Source organism: Numida meleagris, chromosome 14 (genome assembly GCF_002078875.1).
Source record: "Numida meleagris isolate 19003 breed g44 Domestic line chromosome 14, NumMel1.0, whole genome shotgun sequence".
Lineage (NCBI taxonomy): Eukaryota > Metazoa > Chordata > Aves > Galliformes > Numididae > Numida > Numida meleagris.
The window spans coordinates 593,258-616,082 of record NC_034422.1 but is presented as its reverse complement, the minus strand read 5'-3'; the positions used below and the strand labels follow the sequence as shown (position 1 = coordinate 616,082).

The window sequence follows — 22,825 nt, the reverse complement described above, 5'->3', positions numbered from 1 at the left end:
CCCCCCAGATCCTTGCAGACAGACACGGTGAGCGCAGTAAAACCCCATGTCCAGGACCTTTGAGCCTCTTGGGAGGAACATGCTCAATAAAGCCCCTCTTTCAGCTTAAGAGCGGTCTCCCCTTGTTCTATCACTATCAGGCCATGTAAAAAGTCACTCTCCTCCTGTTCATGAGCTCCCCTCAAGTACTGGAAAGCCGCAACGAGGACTCCCCAGAGCTGTCTCTTCTCCAGGCTGAACACTCCCAGCTCTCAGCCCTTTTCTGTAGCAGAGGTGCTCCAACCTCCAGGCATCCCCGTGGCTTCTGGTCTCCCACAGCCCCACGTCCTTCCTGGCGGGGCCCATGGCAGGGTGCAGCTCAGGCGGGGCAGGCACTGGCCCAGGCTGGCCATGGCCGTGTGCTCCCAGGCCATGCACCAGGTGCCCGCAGCCCTTGCACATTACATGTTTGAGCTGCGAAACACTGCGCAAACAGAGATAATCATTAACTGCAGGAGCTGTTAACCTTCAGCGAGGGCTGGGCTGCCGGGGAGCGCTGCCAGAGCAAAGTCTGCTTTTTAGTAAACACTGAAAGAATGCTGCAAAACACTTTTGTTTCTGTGTTATGGGTAGGCAATTACAGGGCATTAATTTGTGTCTGCAACCTCTGTGCTGTAAGAACCAGGAGACCGGGAGGGGAAGTCATGGTGACACAGATTGCAGTTTGTCAGCCTGGAGCTGCAGTAGACAGCACAGCCTGGCTGCAGGGCCGCAGCTCATGCACCCCAGTCTTCCTTCAAAAAGCGCTGTATTTAGGCCTGCATGTAGTGAGCAGTGCAATAGGGGAGCAGCAAGAACCACGTGCCCTGCAGGGCAGGGCCACGACAGGGAAGTGCAGAGACCTTGCGCTGCTATGGATCTCACAACACGTGGGGAATTAAGGAAAGAGAAAGATTTTTTTTGAAGAGGAAGAAAGGGAGGGAAGGTAATGCAAGCAGACAAGCAGAAGCAGATTCATGGCTGTATCTGCTACACCCAGTGAGGAAGTGGAGCGTGCCACATGCCCATAGAAACAGTGCTCACTTGGCCATCGGGGGAAACAGACAACTAATTCAGGTCTGTAAGGAGATTAACAGTGGAAATAGAGCAGGGGCAAGCTGGGCTGTGATTTTCTCGGCCAGCTGGGGCCAGGGCAGTGCAAGGAAGAGTGCAGTGAGCTGGGGGAAAGCATTGCCCCCACCCCCAGCAAGGCCCCTGGCTGGCAGCCGGGTGCTCCTGCCCAAGGCACTGTGCTGGTGGCTGCATAAAGCAGTGCATGGAGATGGGTGTCTTTTGGGGAGCTAACTGTCGTGAGACTCCTTCTCTTCTGACTGATCTGTGCTTGCACGCCTGCATCAGGACAGGCTGCAGGAGAAGCGCAGAGCTCTGCACTCGCCCCACTGCTGCACGCACCCTGCAGCCCCCAGCTCTCAGAAGCACGTGCTTTACATCTGCAACCCATTTCCCAGATGTAGCAATCTGCCCAGGCCCTATTGCAAAATCAGATCATCTCACCCTTGGCCGCCCCACTCTGTGTCATAAGATCCCTGACTTTACTTGGTTTTTAATTTTGAAAAGCAGTGTTTGCACAGCCAATGCACAGAACCCCTGCTCTTATTTTTTTTCACTCCAAGTGTTGCACCACAAGGAAAGTATTGTTTTTTTGTGATTCAATAGTGAATTTTAAATCACCTTCACTGCAGAATACAGCTTGTTTGACTTCTCTTTTAGGCAAACATATAACTAGAACCACAATTCCAGCAGAGCTGGATATTAATGCCATTCACTCCCAAGTGCAAAGCACAAAACCAGAAACGTTTACCAGCCAGTAACACACCTCCATTGTTCTCCCTCTGACAGGACAAGCTTTCATCCTGGGAGCACAGCAGCAGCACTGTGTGCAGGTGCACTCCTGCTCCTAGGGACAAAGAAACAACAGGACGACTTAAAAGAAGCCGCTGTGTGCTCAGGAGTGGGCACAGCCAAACTCAAAGATGCTTTGGTTGTAACCTTCTCCTATAATCACAACAGGCTGTGCTCTGCACTAAGAGACAAGGCTACCAGCTTCTTCACGTATATTGCACCAAAAGGAAGGGTTAGCAAAATAAATAGCCATCCAGCCGCTGTCTGAACCACCAAAGTGTCTGCACCACATGAAACATACAAATGAGGAAGGCATTTTCTGTTCAGAAGCTCATGGAAGGGCTGGCTTGGCCCCCGCTGCCTTTGTTTGAACTACAAAGTGCTGAAGCCCATTGGAACAAGGAGGGAGTTCTTGCTATTTACTACCAAAATAAGGAAATCAAAATGCAGTTTTTGCACGCTCTATTTCACTAAAGACTGAAACGCCAATATTGTCTATTTTCTATAATGGAGTAAATTCTTTGGCCCAGCGGGTTTAGCCATAACACGCACAGCTGAAGCTGCTGCTGGGGTCATGGAGCGTCATCTCCGATCCTCATCTCCGCTGTCAGGGCCATGGAAATGAGTAAGCCAGAAGCTCAGACAAGCTCAGCCTTTACTAGCGGAGAAATGGGGAATGCTCATCAGTCACATGGCTCAGCAGAGCTTCTTCACAGCCAGGAAACCGCTCAGTCCAGCACCAGCGAACCGCAGCCGCTCGGCCAGGCAGGAGCTGTGCCCAGCGCTGCACCCACAGGGACACAGCCAAGGGGGGCGGAGAAAGGGATAAAAACGGAAGGAGCCTCATGTGGACACAGCAATCTCACCAGGGCTCTTCCCAAAGGTTAAACTGAGCTTCAGCTGTGACCTCCTTCCTGTGCCAGCTAACCGGGACTGGCAATGAGACCCACGCATGTCGCGCTACAACTTAACCTTAAAGCTACAGTGCTACTGCATCAGGAGCCCTCAGCCAAAACAGGTGCCCACTTACCTACAGTTAGCAAACAAAAACATCTTCTAGTGGAAGATTCCCAACTCTTAGACAAGGCATCTGCCCACTGCTACCCATCCCTGGGTCAGAGATCCACCAGGTGTTTTCCAGATGGCAAGAGACAAAACTGGAGTTCACAGTTTCAAAATCCTTCCTGCAATCCAATTGCTGTCAGTCATCGTTTTACTCACAAATAGCATGTTTGATCTCATATGTGGAGCATCCCCTTTCACTTGTGAGATGAAGCGATGGATTATTGAAGAGTCACTGAATAATCCCACACCGAGTGTGTGGTTCTCCAGCTCAGTCAGGCTCGAGGGCCCATACCTTATGCACTATCGCCAGCGCTCAGCAATTACTGCACATTCAGCTAAACCAAATAGAAACAGAACTCCCCCTCAAAATCCCACACACATCTTGGTTAACAAGTTTTTACTTCACTGAAAGCGTTCAAATTCAAACCACTGTTTTGTATTTACATTCTATAGACTCCGCTGATTTACCACCCTAAAATAATCCATGGATCGCAGCCACGCAGTTTGGCCTTCCTTGGAGATAGCTAGCAGAATTTCCAGGAATGTTTCATTAACCCTTTAATGCCTAACACACACATACAACTCGTGCAAGTAGGCACGCCTAATGCAAAGCATTTCCTTTAAAGTTTTTATATCCAACTAGTCCAATGCAATTAAGGACAATCCCACACCTGCATTATATAGGAGAGTAAACGAATCACAGCAATAGCCCCTTGCTACAACTTTAAGAAGTTTTCAAAATTAAATATCGTCTTCCAAATTAATAAAGACAACTGTTAAGATAAATATGATCGTCTGATTAATCCTTAGAAGAAAACATTGCTTTACTTGGCCTTACCATTCACCAAACCTATGCGTGCCAGAGACTGGATTTTCTTAACGGGCTACACGAGGTGGGGAGAAGAGCGATCACTGGGGATACACTGTGGAGACGGGCAGAGAATTTCAGAGCACGCTGTCCTTGTGGAATCTGTTTCAAAGCACACGGAGGACAGGACAGGAACCAGCAGTCATCCACACTGCCTTAAGGACAGACTGCATCTGGCCAACCTCACTGCTGTGAGCATGAACCAGCTACCTCAGTGGAGTGGTTGATGCAATACACTTCAGTTTTAGTGAGACTGTTGATACCACTTTCCATAGCATTCCACAGAACATTACAGTTGGAAAAATGGGCTGTTAGACTGAGAACTGGTGAGACTTCCAAGCTCCACCAGTAATAATCAGTAGCTCAATATTCAATAAGCAGCTAGTGGCAAGCACAGCACCTTCAAGATCAATAGTGGGGCTGCTGTTCAATATCCCCATCAGTGACCAGACAACACCACATCCTACTTACCGACTCAAGAGGGGGTAGGTCTTCCACAAACACATGAGAAAACTGTTCATGTGATTACAGGATCTCCAGAAGTTCCTCCCAGCCAAAGCAGAGAAGAACAGACCAAGTGCCTGTGCTCAGTTCTGCTCTGCTCTCCAGGTGACCAAGGTAACCAAACAGAAAGCACATCCACCCTTCCTCCAGCGTCTCTGAAGGTTACTGCTGGAGCATGCAGACTGATTCTCCCTTTAAGAGCACTTCCTTTCCATGAGGTCCATGAATTAGCTTAAACTGTGCTGGACCTCTCAAGCAGGAAAGCATCTAAACTCTGTTTTGGAAAGACTAGCAAAAGGAAAACAAACATGTTTAGTGACAGTCTTAGAAGTATGTACTAAATCAGATTCAACCCACACCTAGTAGTTTAGAGCAACTAAGAGCACTGGCTTTCCTCTCTGCCATTATCAGAGAAAAAAACACATGAGAATCTAAAACAAAATAAGAGCACAAAAATAACAAGCAACTCAACAAAACAATTGAAAGCTTTTATTGTGATACCTCAAGTAGATACAATATAGTGAAACAACAAATGATGTACAGTATTGCTAGGACAAAACAGCAACACAGCCATGTCACCTGTAAAAGAAAGCATCCTAAGGAGTTTAAGGACCAATGAGGCACAACTCAGGCCGACTGATGACTCATGCTTTAGGGCTGAAGCCATTTGTAACAGTCCTTCTAGAAGAAACCTCTGAAGTGTCCGTTCCTTTTACAGAAGTGTTCAGACCACTTGTTGGCTTAACATGAGTCTAAATGAAGTACAACAGAATGTCCAAAAAGTTTAACAATTTGTCAGCTTCTCCCACTCATCGCCGTTAGCAAAGAATGGAGATGTCAGAAATTTGGTCTCTGACTCTCTTGGGTGCTGCTGTTGCCACCTGACTGCTGAGATGAGCGTGCAGAAAAAACTCTGTACAAGTGCTACTCAGAGGGAAACATTACGTCCACAAAGATGGGACACAGCATTAAGGAACTCCGGTGAGAGCCATGGAGGGCCGTTTGGTTTGTGGGTGTAGCCATGACTGTCAGCACTTCTGAGATCAGATTTTAAATTGAAAGAAATTTCATAAACGGTATTCCCTCGACTGCTGCAGATTCCTAAGACTGCAAGCACGTGGGGCACACCGCTCACACACTGACAGTTGTACTAGGCCTTGCTCATGGAAAGCTACGACTGAATTATAACACACTTATTAATACAGTTTGTCATTGTATAGCTTGCAATGAATGAGGGAAAATTTGAACTGGCAGACAAAGTTTAGAGAGTAAATTACTAAGAGTACGCAGCAGTAGTGGTTAGACTGATGGGTTGGCAATCCCTCGCTAAATTCTGCAGCGTAGGTCACAGCAAATTTGCAATTTAACTGAAATTTTTGCCTTTCCTTAATCAAAAAGGTGATTAGAGCGACCAACCAAAGAGTAGTTCTGGTGTTCAGTCAGTCCTGGAACACCTTTGTTCCAGCCATTACTTTGGACCAAGACTGACAGTGTGGTCATATTACTTGTCATGTGAAATAATGATTAATTACTTTCAGATAGACACAGCTTGAGTGTTTCAGAGGAAGAAAGCTTTCAATACATGTACATTTCTGCTAGCAAATTCCTATGCATCCCAATGAACTTTTCTTCTAAGCCAGCTCATAGTCAGTTCATTTGGTCCAAGAAAGAGCCAGCAAGAATCAAAGGTTCACAAAAGCTTTTTGCTACAGTTCATAAAAAACAAAATACAAAAAAATGTTAAGACCAACAATAAAAATAACCAGTACAAGTAACAAAAGTGCTCAAGTTGGAGGGGAAGTAAACTTGCTGAGAGCGAACACATACAAACTTTAAATATAATCTTTAATATATTACAAAAATTGGTTAGAGGGAAAATGCTTTAGTAAAATGTTTTTTTCAAGTAAGTTTAATTTTCTTTCAAATGACTGCTGGAGGGTTCAGTGACCAGACTGACCTCTTCACATCAGCCAGCAGCCATTGCTATCTGGATTCTACTTTCACCAAAACCAATAACAAGAACTCTCTACATCTTCACCAGGGGAGAAAATAATCTCTGACACTGCCCAAGCAACACAGGAAGAAAAATTCACGTATTCCTTCAATAGAATGAACCTAACGAACTGTTACATGGCAGCATGAAATAGCAATTCTGTGTTAGTTCTACTCCTTCTAAGCATCCACTCCTAAAAGACCAAAAAGAATATTGCTTTGTTTGGGTCTCTTAAAAGCCATAAATCTCACATTTATGTCTTTAACTCTTTATGCCAGTAGTCTGAAGCTCTACGTGCTAAAAGCACTTGATGAAGTCTCAACCTTTGGCATCAAAGTTAATTAAGGTTTTGGTGAAAATGTCCAGTTTAAAATATAAATAATGCACTGAAGAAAGAGGTTGAATTTCTAAATAAGAATCAGACTATTACAGACAGGATTAACTAAGAGAGCCAACCCCCCGATTTTATAGAGGAAAAATCTTTAATACTTTACATACTTTCTCTAATTTCAACTCACTACTGAAAAGCAGCTATTACTTCAGTCCAGTGTACTTCTTCAACAAGCCTGTAGCCAGGAAATAAGAAGCTCAAAGATGCACAAACTTCACATAAGCATCTTCACAACTATTAACATTACAACTGGACTTTGAAGCCAACAAACTTTCGCAGATAAAAGTTTTAGTGCTTCTTTTGTTGTTGTTGGCAACATACATTACAATGTAGGAAAAAAATCTCAAGAATTCCAGGTCAAAAACATCAAGAAACAGGCAACAAAGTCCATCTTGCATCAAAGACATTGTTAAAATCAGACTTTGAAGCCCAACCTTATTTGTGAAAATGAAGTAACAACATGTAAGCCACCAAATTCAGGTAGCTCACATCACCTCAGGTCTCTGGACTGAAACCCAGCAGCTTTAACTACTCCCCTAATTTTTATACTTCTAACTCACAGGTATAGATCATTACAATATCTTGAATGCAGTTTAGCCAGCCTGCATTAGAGAATGTTTACGCATGGGGCAACTCTGTTCTCACTCCTCTCCAAAGACTGGTTTTGAAGATCTGTATTGCCCTGACCCATTGGCGTATTTTTTCATGCATGACAAAATTTCTAAAGTGCAGTAGAATTCAGAAAGCCTATCAGAGATTCCCAAAAACATAACAGCAGCAATGGCACCTAGGATAAACTGTGCAGGTGCCATATCAGAATTGTTTTTGAAAGACAATGATTTTGTATTGCAAGGCTTCTGTCTTGTTCAGGTCTAGTATTCATGTAGTGTTAAAGATTTATTCCCCCCCAGACACGTTGTCCACAAGCATCAAAAGGATTAAAATACAAACCATCTTCAGAGACTGTTCAGTTTGAAAACAAAGTCAGCAAATTTACGTAGAGCATTTCTTTAAAAGTTGTGAGAATGTGCATGCACAAACACTGACATCTAATATCGTACATACACCTTCTAGAAGATTCTCTTATTAACTCACTCCAGTTAAGAAATAGTGGGAGATCAAAAGAGAAGGTAAGTTTCATATAAATTTTTATTATAAAAATGTACTTGGGGATGATTTAGCCAGCAAACCAAGAAACCCCTTCCCCCCGCCTGCAAATTTTAAGAACTACCTTGTTAATTTATTTTACGAAAAAAAATGAGTCCAAACTCCCCTTCCCTCCTATTACCATCTCTTTTCCTACATGCAGTATACTCATTTTCATCTCATAGGCTCTGACCGTTTCTCATAAAAATAAATATTTTTGTTCAAATGTAGCAGAAGAATACTTCAATAAGTTTCCTTGATGTCAACCTCTTTGTCCAGTGCATTAGGACTACAGTTACATGGAACCAGCCATAGAACTTCACTGATGCACAAGTCCCTGTTACTGGCAAAGGTACAGTACCAATTTTTTTTAATATACCAACTAATTTTTTCCCAAAATAGAAGTTGCATACATTTTTCTGTCTTTTTATCTTGCAAGCTACGCTTTATAAACTTCCTATCCTGGAAACTCCTTGGGGGATGTGTTGGTCTGAGTTGAACATGTTCTACAGCATCGTTGATTTAAAATCCTTCTAAGGTATTTCATTACGATACCAAGCCTCTAGCATTACTCATCCTAACAACTTAAGATCTGCTAATTTCAGTCAGTGCAATTGAAATGTTTTTCAACTGAGCACTGTACCTTTAACCACTTCACCTACAAGATGTACACAGGTTGTGGTACACTCAAATTTTAAAAAGAAATTAGTAACTACAATACTGCATCCCCTTCGCTGCCAAATACATCAGAAGTTGCTACATATAAAAACTTTGCACCCCATCCCATACATTCTTTCAGACATCTCAGATATAGAACTTCTACAGGATCGGAGTGTAGGTGTTTAGGCAAGAAGCATGCACAGCAGAAGGTAGCATTAAAGGCATAGGTCAAAGACAGATGCTAACCAGTAAAATCCATTTTCAATTAGTGAACTGCTTCTCTAGTTTGAGAGTTTAGAAAAAGGTCATCCAAAATGTTCCAAAACAACTGTTCACACGATAATACACGTACAAAAAGAGGGAACTTACACAAGGAGAAAAGGCAAACATGGCCTGAAATAGCCACTTACACTACACTACTCATTTGTGAGGTTTCAGAGTTCAGTGATATTCTCAGGGCCACTCTAGCCAAGCTCTTCCTTTACTTTGCGTTAGTCTTTGTAAAGCACGTTCCACAGAGTATTGTCCAAACAGAAGGAAAAAGGTTATGATTCACTCCCAGCCATTGTCTTTTATCATGTGGGCAAGTTCAATGATGAATTTTCCTTCTTTGTATTTCTGACTACTCTCAAAAGCATGCTCCTAGAAAGGAGAAAAAAATCAAGATACTAAAATAAGATGGGGAAATACAGCATCTAAACATCAAATTTGCATTAAGAACTACAAGTTACATAAACAACTTCAAAAACTGTAGATGTTAATGCAAGTTCTCTCTGTATTTATTCTCTTCTTCCTGTGTGAAGGACAAGTTTTCAAAATGGTGACTTTGGTCTCTGAACTGTCTACATACAAAACCATAATACCAACCACAAAATCATAAGCACATTAACTATGATTCAGCTGAATAGTTTTTTTTTTTAAAAGCTATTCCAGATACTTTAAAGTACCTAAAAACAGAGTTTAAAGTGACAGCCACAATCTTTTGGAAACTGACACGGAAGTTGGTACATCCCTTCTGATTCAGGCTCTATGTATCAGTCTCCTTACACACTCATACTACAAGGCATTTGCTGTGCCCAAACCACTGAAGAAATTCTGGCCTAGGCTGTATTTCTTGTTCTTCTTTTGCGTTTATTTCTAGACATATCTTACCTGTACATCTTAAAGTCACGATGTGAGGTTAATTATTAGACATCAGAAAATATATTTCATTAGAATCCTATATACAACATCCATGATCTAATAGTCTCAAAATGTTGTCTGTGATACAGATAACTGCAAATTCACACAACTTCTCCAACACCGGAAGAGCTCACATTAGTTGTGAGCAACAAAAAAAGTATTCGCTACTGTTTATCACAACTGATATTTTTGCTGTACAAACCAACTTTGGAAATCAAGACAATTAAGACCCATTTTGTCAGTTTCTTCCATCTGTTTTAGTATAGACTGTAACAATGGAAAAAATATATTACAGAAGTATTGTGTAGCTGTAATAACATCTAGACCTCATGCTAGCTTTGCTGCCACCCGAATAGTCATGTTACAACATTCCAGTAGATGTAAGGAAGCAAAACTACATTACTGTCAGCTGTATGTGAAAACTAGCATCAACTAAACTGTCACTAACACCTAGGCTGCTCAAGAAGTTGTTTGAACTGACCAAAACCAGAAATACATTGCTTACGTATTTCCATCCAAGAGTGGTTTTACAGTTTTCACAATAGATATCTGCAACAGCATGTAAACCTGTCAGAAGAACTCTCTCCTCTGCTGGACCACAGCCCACATTTACCCTGGGGAGAAAAGAATAAAGAGAAATGACTCGACATTAACTGCATGAGAGTGCTTCTCTTATCTGCCACCCCCCTTTTCCTCCAGAAGAGGAAAATAAAGTTTGAGTTTTGATTTTTGTTTCAAGTTATTTGCCTAATCACATGGTTAGTTATGCCCACTTACCCCCATCAGCAAAGTCACGCTAAATAGCAAAACCTCCAAAGAACAGAACACGAAGCAGTAACTGGAGACCTCTCTGGTTTTGTGCTTTTCTTCAAAAAAGAATTTGTGACCTTTACACAGTCAGTCTGTACCAATACATCAGCACCAATACCCAAACTGAGAACAAACTCCAAAACAGCAGTAAGGACTAAGTCTCATAAATATCTCCTTGCTACAGAGCAGCAGACTAAGTCATGATGAACACACAGATATAAAAACAAATTATCCTATGAAGTACTGCATCAAAATACTTTCTTCATGAATATAAGTCTATGCAGAAATGATCAGGCGAGACTAAAGCTAATTTTTAGACACTATTACAGAAGGACAAAACACTGCCATTTTTGCTGTTTCATTGTCAGATTCAGTCTGAAGTCTTCAGTAAACAATACAAATAAAAAGGAGTTTGCAGTTGTAGCTCCATTATCCTGGTCTAAAATAGACTAAGACATTTAACTGCATTTCTTTATGTTGCAGCATTTTTGGATAATCAGCTGCTATAAAAATAAAGACAAAAATTCAATCCAATGTACTATAAACTTAAAATACATCCACTAGCAAATTCAAAGAATCAGCCTTATCTCATTACAAGGGTGTGCCCTAAAAATGTAAAACTGCAGAGACCTCTGGCCTCTAGCAGGTTTGCAATATTCAAGGTCACTTACGATGTACAAAGTATACAGGAACATTAACCTGTAAATACGTCTATCACAGCAGAAAAAAACTTAGTGAAGATGTTGAAAACAAATTCAGTTATACAATACTTTTTGACTTTTGGATTATCTCAGAATGGCAACTTTTGCTCAAGATATCTAGCCTTACATATACAAAGGGAATTTTTCATTAACACCATTCCCTAAACTCTCAGCTATTAGCAGGACTACTTAAACTGTAAGAAACTAATATCTGCATTGGGGTGCTTATCTGCTCAGTGGCTCTTTAATAACCATTGCTGGTTATGAAAAAAACTGCTAAAAAGAACAGGACAAAGTGAACTTATGCAAATTACTATTGTTTTCTGCTTATGAAGCATACAAAAAATACTGTCTGTAGGTAGTGTGCATAACTGTAATAACATACTTACACAGAATTAAAGAGGTAGGCTCGTCCCTGGCTTCCCTGGAAGGACTGCATTTAAAAAAAGAAGAGATTGCGTTTGTTAAAGAAAAAATAGTAGTACTGAGCTGCATCAAAAAGTCTGTAAACCTTCTCCCTCTTTTTTTCCAGTTTTCTTTACCTAACCTAGTATCAAAGAAAGTTAATTATTTTCTCCGTATTTGTTCTCAAATGCTTTAAAAATCCTTGAAGTTCTAGTATTGAAGATCAAAGATCAACTCTTCTGAAAGCCACAGTATATCAACGTGGAAAGTTTTTGGAAACAAAATCTCACTTTGAGTATTTGGTTGTAGTTACAGTAGGCACAGAACCATAGGCAGAATGTCCCTTCTGCAATGGATGCTTCCTCTGACATGTATTTATAGTGACACCATCAGAAGGCACTTGACACCAAACCAGATATTGTGCCAACTTAATGATTAGGAACACACCATCAACTGTCACATCTTAACTACTCAGAACAGTGCACAAAAAAGTGTCGAAGGGAAAACTGTATCTAAGTGAACACTTAGTTCAGCTTTAGCCATATTACATACAGCACCAAAGGAAACCGCCACTGTGATTCCAGTATGCAGCACCAGCAGCAGTGTAGTTACATACAGACTTTAGCTACCCATAAAAATCTCACTTTCAAATGAGAAATTCTACTGAGCACCTTATAGTGCTGGTATTTTCTTGATTTTTAACTAGTTAAATATCATTATTTGGAAAATTGTTTTTAATCTACAGCAAAGATGAAAGAAAAGGTACACTGTCCAATATCCAGAACTGAAAGTCTTGTTTTTCCACAAAGTGAGGGAAAAAAAGAAGGTTAATGCCACCCAGCGAAAGGTAAAACTTGAGGTACTACTGGCCCTGAAAGGAGAGACTGCTGAGTACAGCCTGAGCAGCTCTGTCAGGAAGTCATCCTCACACCTCCCTTAAGAACAGAACACAAACTACTTGTTCACTGCCCCTGAGATGCTTAAAAACTCGAGGCTGGCAGAATAGTACAGATCCTACAGTCTGTGGCTTCCGCAGAATAAGCAGCGCTCTCTAATTTAGAGCCAGTGTCTCACAATCAGTGAAGAAAAAGAGCATGCTTACTGCAGATGAAAACAGAATCTATTAACATATACATTATTGAAACAGCTTTGCTAACAAAGGAGTAACCGGTCTGAGTCAGCTTCAAACTAAGTCAGAAAAAACTGCAGTTGAGCAATCGAAATTTTTATAAAGCAAACAGAACAAAATACTTTGAAGGTCCTCTTAACTGTAAAGAATTAAGCTTGAACTAGAACTTCCTTGTTTCACATATCTGAAATTAAAGAAAAGCCTTTCAGAACCTTTTCAATAGCTTTCAGTATTTGTTTCCTAATTGCATTTCACTTCGAGTCCTCATAAACTGAAGGACAACTATGCGCTTAACAGTGACCATTATTTTTCCATTAAGACAGCAAAAATTCAACCATTAAGAAGCTGCAGCTATTTCTCCTTACTTTATATGCTTTATTTTTTGAACTACAATTCAAACTGCTATCCAAATTACACCAGGATCAAATACACTCTCCAGTTAAACAAACCACGTCCTTCGCCTCCTGCAGCACAGTAACCTGCCTCTGTTTACATGTAATTTCACACATACCAATTGCACACAACTTGATTTTTTTTTTTGGCTGGTCCTGCAGAATCACACCTTACACTACACACACCATATTCGAAGTCTCCCAACTAGCTGCTAAAGAAAAAAAGAAAAAAGGCTCCAGAACAAGTTAACAGCCAAGCGACCTTTGATACTGTTCTGCAATTATTTCTGCCAAGTTTGTTTAGTCTTGACTTAGTATCACGTAAGAAACACCCACTTGACCCCGCATTTCTCAAAACAAAACAGAGGACAGCAGCAAGGTGCCAGGAATAGCAGAAAAGCAGCCCTTCCCCTCTTCTTCCATATACTGCAAAAAATTCTAATCAAGACAAATACAAACTGCGGGGTTAAAAGTGCGTTTTATTTATTCTTTTATTTTGATATATTTTTAAAGACAATTCTTTTCTTGCATTTTTTCCCCCTAAATACACTGTACTCTTCTAGGCTTTTTCCTTCCTCAGGAATAGCCAGGTTCTTTACTTTCTAATTCTCTGGATGACACATTTTTCTGGAGGAGGATAAAACAGAACTTCCCCCCATGACAGTAGTTCTAGAAAGAAAATCCCATCATGAAAAGCTCTTCCATTCCCACCTTCTCTTAGTTTCCTGTTAGCAGAGTCTGGGTGATGAACTGATACCATCTTTCTCACCTGCATACATGCTTAGAGTCCAAATTCAATATTTGCATGCCATAGAACAATTGTTTTGCTGTCCAGCCAGAAGAGTGAGTTACTCCACCCTCACATCACTAGAAGATGACTTGGAACAACCTGTGACAGCTTGCTTTGCTGTGTTCTCAAATACAGATCTTGGGTCTGATCAACTCACAGTAGTTTTCCCTGAAAATTAGTGTCATACCACAACATCAGTGCGTCACCGGGTGTTCAGTGGTCTGCAATCCATCCACACAGAACATTTATATACTGACTGAAGTAAAAGCATTGCAAAGATACAAGCCTTGAAGCTCCTGGGCCTTGTCATTTTTCTAATCAGTTTCTCCATTTGTCAGAGCTTGGCAGTCAACCTTTCCTGTTCACATGGATAGCTAAGGAGTTTGTTTTTACCAAAAGCTGTATTCAGACAACACAGAAAGGTACACATCTGTCACATACACATCCACTTGATCCAACAGTACTGATTAACAAATAGGGTTCCCATCCACTAACAGGCATAAGAAAGGTTTATGATCAGAATTCTACCTCCTGACGCATCCTAGTAGTGGAAATAAGAACAACTCACAGTGGCCCCTGAACTGCTTGCCAAGCTTGTAACCTGGCTATAAACAGAGTATTTTGCGTAAACACAATCATTTGTTTTTACCAGCACCAAGCTTCTCACACTCCACACTGCACAATTTATACTGATATGAACTTTAAGAGACTGACAGGTTAAACACCTTGTGTGTCAGCTCCTCCAAGGAAATGGAAGAGAAGAGAGCATTGTAAATGGCAGTGCCAAGGACCAGCAGGCACAGCTGTTCTGGCCAGTCTCCAGACAAACTGCTTTTCTACAGAATAAACATCACCTACACAAATGCAAACTTCTACTTCATAAGATCTGTTCAGCACTTCCTAGACTACTACACAGAAATCATGACTAAAGCAGAATGCTCTATCAGAACTGTCATTATTCTAAGTATGTGACTTACCCAGTAGAGATGAATTAGAAGACAGTGGCAATTGTGATCAACTGCCATCAATAACGGCTCAGAGCAACCAGAATTGTTGCTTAGAAGCTGGGCAATTTACCAGTTCAACCAAAGTTCTCATTTAAAACAAATCTGCTTTATGTCTGGCTTTTGATGGTCCTCAATTAGCAGCACAGCATTTATTTATGAGTTGCTTTTTCCTTAGAAAACTTACATCTAGTTCCACAGGCAGCAGGTCTGTAAGAGCATGAACATTTTCTTAGCTCGGTTGTAAGTACCTACAGTGAATACCGTACATACTGTAAGAAAACAACTACATACTGTAAGAAATTGTGCTTAGGAACTATACTAAGGTCAACTGCAACAGCTGTTCAGTATTATGATCTCAAGTCATTTAACACAACTGTTATCAATTCATTTTATAGTAGAGAAGGCTTACAAATGTTTCACTTGCACACAAGTATGTACCTGCAGAAATAGGTACAAACTATGCTTCTAAGTTAAACAATAATTAGCTCTAACACCAGGATTAGCTGCTTTACTCAGGAGAAAAGGAACTACCAGTTAAACAGAACATGCACTTACTGCCCTAAGGCATACCTAAGAGCATGGGTGGGGGAAGGGAAGCTACTAGAAAGCTCATCATGTAATTAATCATTCCTTGCAGACAGGATTAGATTAGATGCTCCACTGAAAATATCTAGATAAACTGCTGTCTTAGCATGTATTAAAAGGCACAGCAGGCATTAGCACAAGCCAGTGAGAATGGCATTAGCAGTACCTTCCTTAAGCAAAGCTTGCAAGCCAACCATGACACTGAAAAAAAGAAACTGAAGAACAGCAAGGGGTTTTGTTTGTGCTTCATTTGGAAGGGTTTCCTTTCATTTGCGGGATTTCACCTTACAAGAAGGCAGATCAACCTCATTTATTATATTAAACATATACACAGTCAAATAAATATTACTCAGCCAGGGACAAGACAGTATCCTTGCGCACACCAGAAATGTGCAAGTGCGCCAACATCTGAAGTTACCTTCTCAGCACCGTGCACTACGGACTGTAGGGATCTTTAGCCACTCCGGGATTTCCAAAATAAGTTCGGAAAACAATTCAACATAAGACACAGATGAAGCAATTTCAAGAAAAAAAAGATTTGCTCCATTTGCTATTTCTTTTGTTTGGTCTCTTTTGTGTTATTTGAACACCTGAAATCCAACAGGTGCTTCTTATAGCATCAATTTTTTGTTTTCCCCTTTACTAAGGTCTGTAGTTGCTTGTTTGTACAGAAGCTACCTCTGCTGGTTGTATGCATAGGCATGGCAGGATTTAGTTCTAAAAACATTTGCCTGGTTTTTTTTTTGTTTTTTTTTGTTCTTAAAGCTGCAGGTTTTTTGATAACAGGTGTCCCAGAGATGGTTAGTACAAACTGCTCCCTCAGCCGTAACATGCATCAACAAAAGCACTCTGTGGAATACACACTAAGCTCCCTTAGCACTCTTGCAATTTCAAGAGGCATTTCTATACATTGCCTCAGATATTTCTTAGATTTGCTTTTCAGCATAGAAAGAATTGCTGAGCAGTAGCTACCAAAACAACTTCTTGAATGCAGGAACAGAAACAAGTTAACCCTAAGGGAAAGGTGGTTTGTTTTTTTTTTTTTTAAATCTAGATTCTAAATAGGAGTACAAAAGACCAGAATTTTTTTATTATTTTACAAATGCAAAAATTGAGTAACATTTCATTGTCCGATATCTGTCTCACATAAGTTTAGACAACATGGGCAAGAAATCTTAAATTCACAGAATGTGACAGTGTACTTATTTAAAAGCTTATCCAATCTGACAATATAGAAATTCACCTTAGTCCTCACTGAAAGTCACAGAAGCCACAATTAAATTAGAATTTACCTCTAAAACTTCCCACCTCTATTGTAAGAGAATTTTTAAGAATATCTCCATGTGCTTTTAAGTGAAAGTTCTAAATTTTTGAAGTTATTTTTAAAGCTGTAACATCAGGATGTTTGCTATTTGCATTAAGATCATATGTAACATTCATCTGACCCAAGCTCTCAAGACACTGGAGAAAGCCAGTCTGTGCAGTAACTGTAGCAATTCAGTCAGCATACATAAACCCTAAGTCCACTGAAAGAAGAACTTCCTATTAAATGTGTTTAGAAGCTGATTAAGAAAATGAATCTGCATCTCAAGAGATACAGCTAGCAAAGCCAATTCTTCCTGTATGCATTTGCAGTTTGAAGTTCAAGAAGAATGTAATCCCTTCCCACTAGTTTTTGGTGAATAATGAAGCTATGACTGCTTGTGGGTTAGAGTCAAATGCTGCCAAGAAGATCCTTTAAACTCTGAATCAAGATGGAAACAAGCAAAAGTCAAACATTCATACTACTGTCTGAAAATTCCTTGTGTTTTTGCTGATCCTAAAAAGAAATAAGAACAATCACTATGGAGAAAGCCATGAACTTTTTTCTGCTTAATACAGTTTCCTCGTACCACTTAAGATAGGTAGCTAGCTCACTGCTTCCTATTCAGTGGGTTAAATTCACAGTTCTGTGCCTCATACATGTACTAAAATGACTAAAAAAACAATTGTTTAGAGGAATAAAACAAGGGCAGGGCAGAAGAAAGAGTAAGTAACCAATACATACCAGTCCAAAACAGTCACCAATTTTACTATAAGTCAAAAAGTTGTCTTGGTACGTAACTGAAGATTAAAAGTGTTACTAACAAAAGAAAATGTATGGAGAAAGCACAGTATTTTGTGATAACCCTCCCAAGGGTAAATGAACAAGTGTACTTCCTCCTCACCCAAAGAAAGCCTCAGCAGAGAAGCAGCAGTTCTCACTCCCATTTCTTTAGCACTCAAGAGCAGCAGTACCTTATTACTGCTGCTAAAAACACAGGCAGAGGAAGTCAGTTATAAAGGCACTAAACATTTTATTCTGAAAAGAGCTATGTAAAAAAGCACTAATATAAAGATGTTTGAAAAACAGCTCTTTTCTCCAGATACCACTAAGAGCAAATCCATCAAACTTCCTTTGAAGCAAAGAACAAACCAGTCTTTTAAGTATTTTCCCCAAACTTCAAATTTCCTTTGTATTCTATATATTACACATCTTGGTTTCTCCCAGCAACAGGTTAAGGACAGGCCTAGCCTGTTTCAACAATCCACACATCTCCAAGTTTAGACAGTTAACTGTTTTGAACATATCATTAATCATATTCTTTAGGGACTGGTATACAGCAGAAGAATTGTTTACAGATTCCATAACATGAGTGGAACATTCTAGATACAGCCAGTTTTGTGACCTTCAGTAAAACAATCTTTATCTGGAATAACCAGAACATTTCCCTCCTGAGATCCATGCTTTCTTCCAGTAGTCCTCCTTAGACTTTCAAGATATTACTTGTGAGATGTTGTACCTACCTAACAGCAGATGGAGGCTGCAAATATGGGGAACATATGTCACATCTGTAAGTTTCCAGGATGTATCTAGTCCTCAGTACAGAATACCTATGACCCAAGAGTGAACCCAGGAAAGATGCTTTGAAGTGCGTACTGAATTTGCATTCCTTATCTACCACGAGCATTGATGCAAGGGTAGCCAATTTGCTTAAGAAATTATTTGTGAAGTCTCTAAACAAACCACTTGCCTTGGAGATCAATTCATCGTGATTGGCTAGGTGGGCTCTGCAGTGGATACAGCTGTAGGTTCGATGACAGTTGGGCAGGTAAGCCTGGAACGTTTTTGATTTTGTCATTTTTACCATTTCTGCTGGTGGCTCCTCACTCAGCTCAGGGCTGGCACTTGAAGAATTACAACTTTGCTGAACTCGCTGACAAAAGAAACACTGGAATATGCAAGCAAAAGCCGTTGTTGTTCTGGAGTGTGTGTGGCACTTTCCACACAAGTGACAGAAGAGAAACAGTCACAACCTGTAGGTGAAAAGAGCAGAAAATTAGCAGCTTTACAGAGGAACAGTAAGCTTGTTGCTCAACAATACTAGACATTAAACTAAGGATAATTTAAGAGCAAACGTCCAGTTGTACTACAATCATCTTGCTTCTGGGAAGCTGCTCAATTCAAGTTCCATTTAACAGAGCAGTGAGCAGTTTCTGTTCCACTACTGGCTGCTACTCCATCACATTTACAGCAGAGGAGATACAAACAAAAAGAATACTTCCTACAGCACATCAGGTAGGTATACTCTAAGAAATGCATGTGGCGGTTACAACAAAAAGGCAGGGGACTAGAAAAATCGTTTCTCTGAAGTCACCAGTTGGCTCCAATAGAGCAAGCAACAAGGTATCCTGGAAAACACTCACTATGATTGGCAACAAGCAAACAGATACCTGTGTCTCAGCTTTCAGCAGCTTTGCTACACCACCTCTGGTGGGAAGCCAAACACCAAGTGAGGTGCTGCCACCCTTGTCAGAGAGCTGTGCACCCTCCCCATGCCAACTCCACAGAATCATGCCTTCAGACAAAGACCTTTCTGACAGCTGCCCTGAGCCAAGCTAATTAGATACTTCCCCACACTACAAAAATAATATTAATGATTACTACTGAAACCATTCAGAGTGAAAGCTGAACTCTAAACAAAGAATACACAATTGCTTTCTTAATCCTTGGGGTGCCTTTAATAAACATTACATGCATCAGCAGAAGGGCAGGCCTTCCTGCCGTGCTGGAAAGCAAAGCCTTTTTTAGCGCTTGCCTGAAAATCAGATTCTAAATATTCATAACATCCACTGATCTGTCAGAGGGCACCAGCCCCCATGTGATGCGTGTCAGGCTAATGAGTAACCCAGACACGAACGCAGCGCGGCACTTATGTCACCAGCTATCAGGTGACCGGCAGAGTAGGTCAATAGCACAGGCACAGCAACGAAAGCTGCATGAAGAATTTACAGCATTGATGCAGCTGTTGAAATGGGCACACAAAACACTTATCAGTTGTTAACTGTGTGCAGCACAGAATCAAGCACTATTCTAGCATCAGGATACCCATAACACAAAGAAAAACAATGAAAGCCACAAATTAAGAATTGTTTATAGGAAGTTGTCACTGTGCTTCTGAAGAAGTCTTGAGAAAGTGACTCACACAGTGGGCTGAGCACACGAGAGCCACAGTGAAAGTTAAGGCTGGGCATGAATCTGCCTGATGGCAGCAGCAAGGGACGGCCCTGCGTAACTACCAAAGGGCTATAAGAGGTCTTAAAAAAAGAAATTCTAAAGGCAGAGGTAAAGCTACAGAAACAGACACGTAGGAGAACACGTGCAGTGCACAAACACAAAGCAACAGGAGCAAACTGCCATCCAAAGCACGTACCCACAGGTCAGAAGGACAGGACTAAGCCATTGAAAAAGAAAATACATATTTTAAGGGACACGTTAATAGGTTTGAAACGTTAACCTAGTTAGTACGAAGAGCATATCTTAATCACTAATAAGGTAATTTAAAGAAATATTGTGTTATCTTGGGACAAAAGACATCTAATTAGAACTGCAGTGGCAAGTGTTGCGCAGGGCGTGCAGACAACAGTTGGCTGCGGCAGAACACCAGGCACAGCCCCAGGCAGCACAGGGAATGAGACAGTGCAAAAAACACAGTCCTGGGAGCAGAGAGAAGGCCCCTTTAGATTCCCTCCCTGAACTCTGGTCACAGCTCAGCCTGGTTTCCACCACAGTTTCAGACAAAGATCTTGTTCAGGTAGGCAGAAAAGGAACAACAGCAGCCAGGGTTTCAGGACGGCAGCCACCACACGCAGAGATAAATTTTGACTTCAGACTCTTCAAATCAGCGCACACGAACCGTGAGCTCAACGCGCGCAGAAGCTCAGCCGGTAAAACAGACTTTTCTGTAAGGCGTTCTAGAGAACGCTTTCAGACAACGGTTTTGAAGGCAAAAGCCGGAAGCGACCACGGCGACCCGGGACAGCGCTCCCACCCGGCGTGGGGCGCCCCGCCGTCTCGGCCCCGCCCCGTGACGTCACGTGGGGGGGCGGGGCCGAGCTGCCCCGCGCGGCTCCCGGATGTGTAAACAAACACCCGCGAGCGTGGCGCGGGGGGGGGCCGGCGGGCTCGGTGGCGCGGGGATCCAGTGGGGGGGGGCGGCGGGGGAGGATGAGGGCGCAAAGCCCGTTGAGATTCTGATCTCCCACGGCGGCCGCTCCGGCCCGAAAGGAGCGATACAAAATCGTTCCCGTCCGGAAACCGAGGGCAGGGAAACGGCGCACGGAGACGGCTCTCAGCGCGGCAGAGCCGCTTCGGCTGCTGGACACCCCCCACCCTGAGAATAGCGGTCCCGGCGCGCTCCGTCTCAGCCACAGGCAGACCCGCAGCAACGCCGCTTCGCCCCCCGTTATGTAAACCGCCGCCCCGCAGCGGGAGCCGCGGGCGAGCAGCGCTGCCGTCACTTCCAGGCACTATAAATAGCGCCGCGCCGCCTCCTCCGGGCCGAGCAGCCCCGGCGGCCCCCGCCCCGCGCACACCAACCACCACCCCCAGCCCCCCGCCTTCGGGGCTGCTCCCCCCGCGCCGCGGCCGTTCTCTCCTTCCCCGCTCACCCCCCCCAGCACACGGCTCAGCCGCCCGCGAGCACTCACCGGCTCCGCTCCCGGCGCAGCACCGCCGCGGGCCGCGCTCCCTTAGCGGCACTGAGACCCGGACGCCACGCGGCGGCCGCCGACGGCCCCGCACCGCCCCTCCCGCCCGGCCCGCAGCGAGTGGCAGCGAAAACAAAGGGCTGCGCGCGCGCGGCGGCCGGGGGTCATAAGCCGGGCCGGGGGCTCGGCGCGCGTGTCCCCGTCTGAGGGCCGCGGGGCGGCCGAGGCATCGTGAGGGCCGCGCTCCGCTCCGCTCCGCGCCGCCGCCTTTGTTTTGTTTTCCCCCGGCTCGGGGGCGCTGCGGCCGTTAAACGCGCTCCCACAGCCGCCGGCAGCCAATCAGCGTGCGCGCGCGCGCGCCCTCGCGCTCCGCCCCGCCCCCTTGGGGCTCGGAGTGGGGGGGGTCCCGCGAGGCTCCGCCCCCTTCGCCCTTCTCCACAAAGCCGGGGGGCGGGGCGAGCGCAAACATGCAGTCATGGCCCCGCCCCCGCCGCTCCTCCTCCTCCGCGGGCCGCCGGGCGCGTGCAGCGAGCGCCTCTGCCCCTCCCCCCGCCTCGGGCGCGAGGCGAGATGAGGCGGGAACGGCGCGGCGCGCGCGGAGGGCGGGCGGCCCCTGAGGCGCCGCGGGGCGCGGCCGTGTGTCGGCGGGAACGGAGCGTGCGTGAGGGAAACTGTCCGCCGAGAGGGGTCGGGACCGGCCCTGTTAGCGCTGCGTGCGTTTCAGAGACTGTAAAGCGAAGGCAGTGCAATAAGGTAAGGCAGCGCAAGCTTTTATTCCTCATCTGTGGTTGCTTGTCTCTCACAGATCTGATGAAAGTAGATAAAACTCCGGGAGATGACAAGTACACCGGTTTTAAGGATAAAAACACAACTTGGAAGACTAGGAGTACAAAACATAAGTGACGCGCCAGTCGTGTCCGAGGCGTCCAGCTCTGCTAGCACTGACCGTGCTTCTGTAAAAAGAAGCAAATAGCAGCCAGCCCCTGGCGGCCTCGGCCCGAGCCCTCTGTCCCCACAGCGCGTGACTGCCCCCAGCGCTGCGGCTCCTCACAGCGCAGTGCAACGCAATGCAATGCAGCACGGCCGGCCTTTCCTCCCTTCCTTCTCTCCTTGCCTCCCCATACTGACATCTTTCTTTTCCACATCGCAATTGTTTGGTTTTGTTTGTTTGCTAACTTAAAGGGGTTTGGTACTTTGCAGATCTGGAAGGTCTTTTCCAACCTGAGCGATGCTGTGATTCTAAACAAGATCCGTTACAATTCAGTTAGTGGCTATGATCATAGACTTTAATTCTATGTAATTCCCGT

General features: G+C 43.4%; 1 protein-coding gene and 1 long non-coding RNA gene across 4 annotated transcripts; both read right to left on the bottom strand.

The window, feature by feature from the left end:
- LOC110406182 lies at window positions 1,636-4,575 on the bottom strand. Of its 2 annotated transcripts, none has more exons than XR_002443316.1 (3): window positions 4,286-4,575; window positions 3,785-3,916; window positions 1,636-3,281 (listed from the first exon to the last, which is right to left on the bottom strand). It is a non-coding gene; the product is annotated as an uncharacterized LOC110406182 (long non-coding RNA). The 2 variants fall into 2 exon arrangements; XR_002443317.1 differs by having other exon boundaries at window positions 1,636-3,065; window positions 4,286-4,563.
- YPEL1 (yippee like 1) lies at window positions 4,786-21,663 on the bottom strand. Of its 2 annotated transcripts, XM_021412320.1 has the most exons (5): window positions 21,519-21,663; window positions 18,563-18,845; window positions 11,591-11,634; window positions 10,196-10,304; window positions 4,786-9,150 (listed from the first exon to the last, which is right to left on the bottom strand). In XM_021412320.1, the coding sequence occupies exons 2-5, from the start codon at window positions 18,677-18,679 to the stop codon at window positions 9,061-9,063; spliced, it is 360 nt and encodes a 119-aa protein (XP_021267995.1). In that variant the 5' UTR covers window positions 18,680-18,845; window positions 21,519-21,663; the 3' UTR covers window positions 4,786-9,060. The 2 variants fall into 2 exon arrangements, with proteins under 2 accessions (XP_021267995.1, XP_021267996.1); XM_021412321.1 differs by lacking the exons at window positions 18,563-18,845; window positions 21,519-21,663 and adding an exon at window positions 14,895-15,118.

Coding starts and splice junctions, on each gene's coding strand:
- YPEL1 (XM_021412320.1), bottom strand. CDS start 18,679: ATGGTAAAAATGACAAAATCAAAAACGTTCCAGGCTTACCTGCCCAAC. Junction 10,305..11,590: donor GCCTACCTCTTTAATTCTGT/GTAAGTATGTTA, acceptor TTTTCTCCCCAG/GGTAAATGTGGGCTGTGGTC. Junction 9,151..10,195: donor CCACTCTTGGATGGAAATAC/GTAAGCAATGTA, acceptor TCTCCTTTCTAG/GAGCATGCTTTTGAGAGTAG.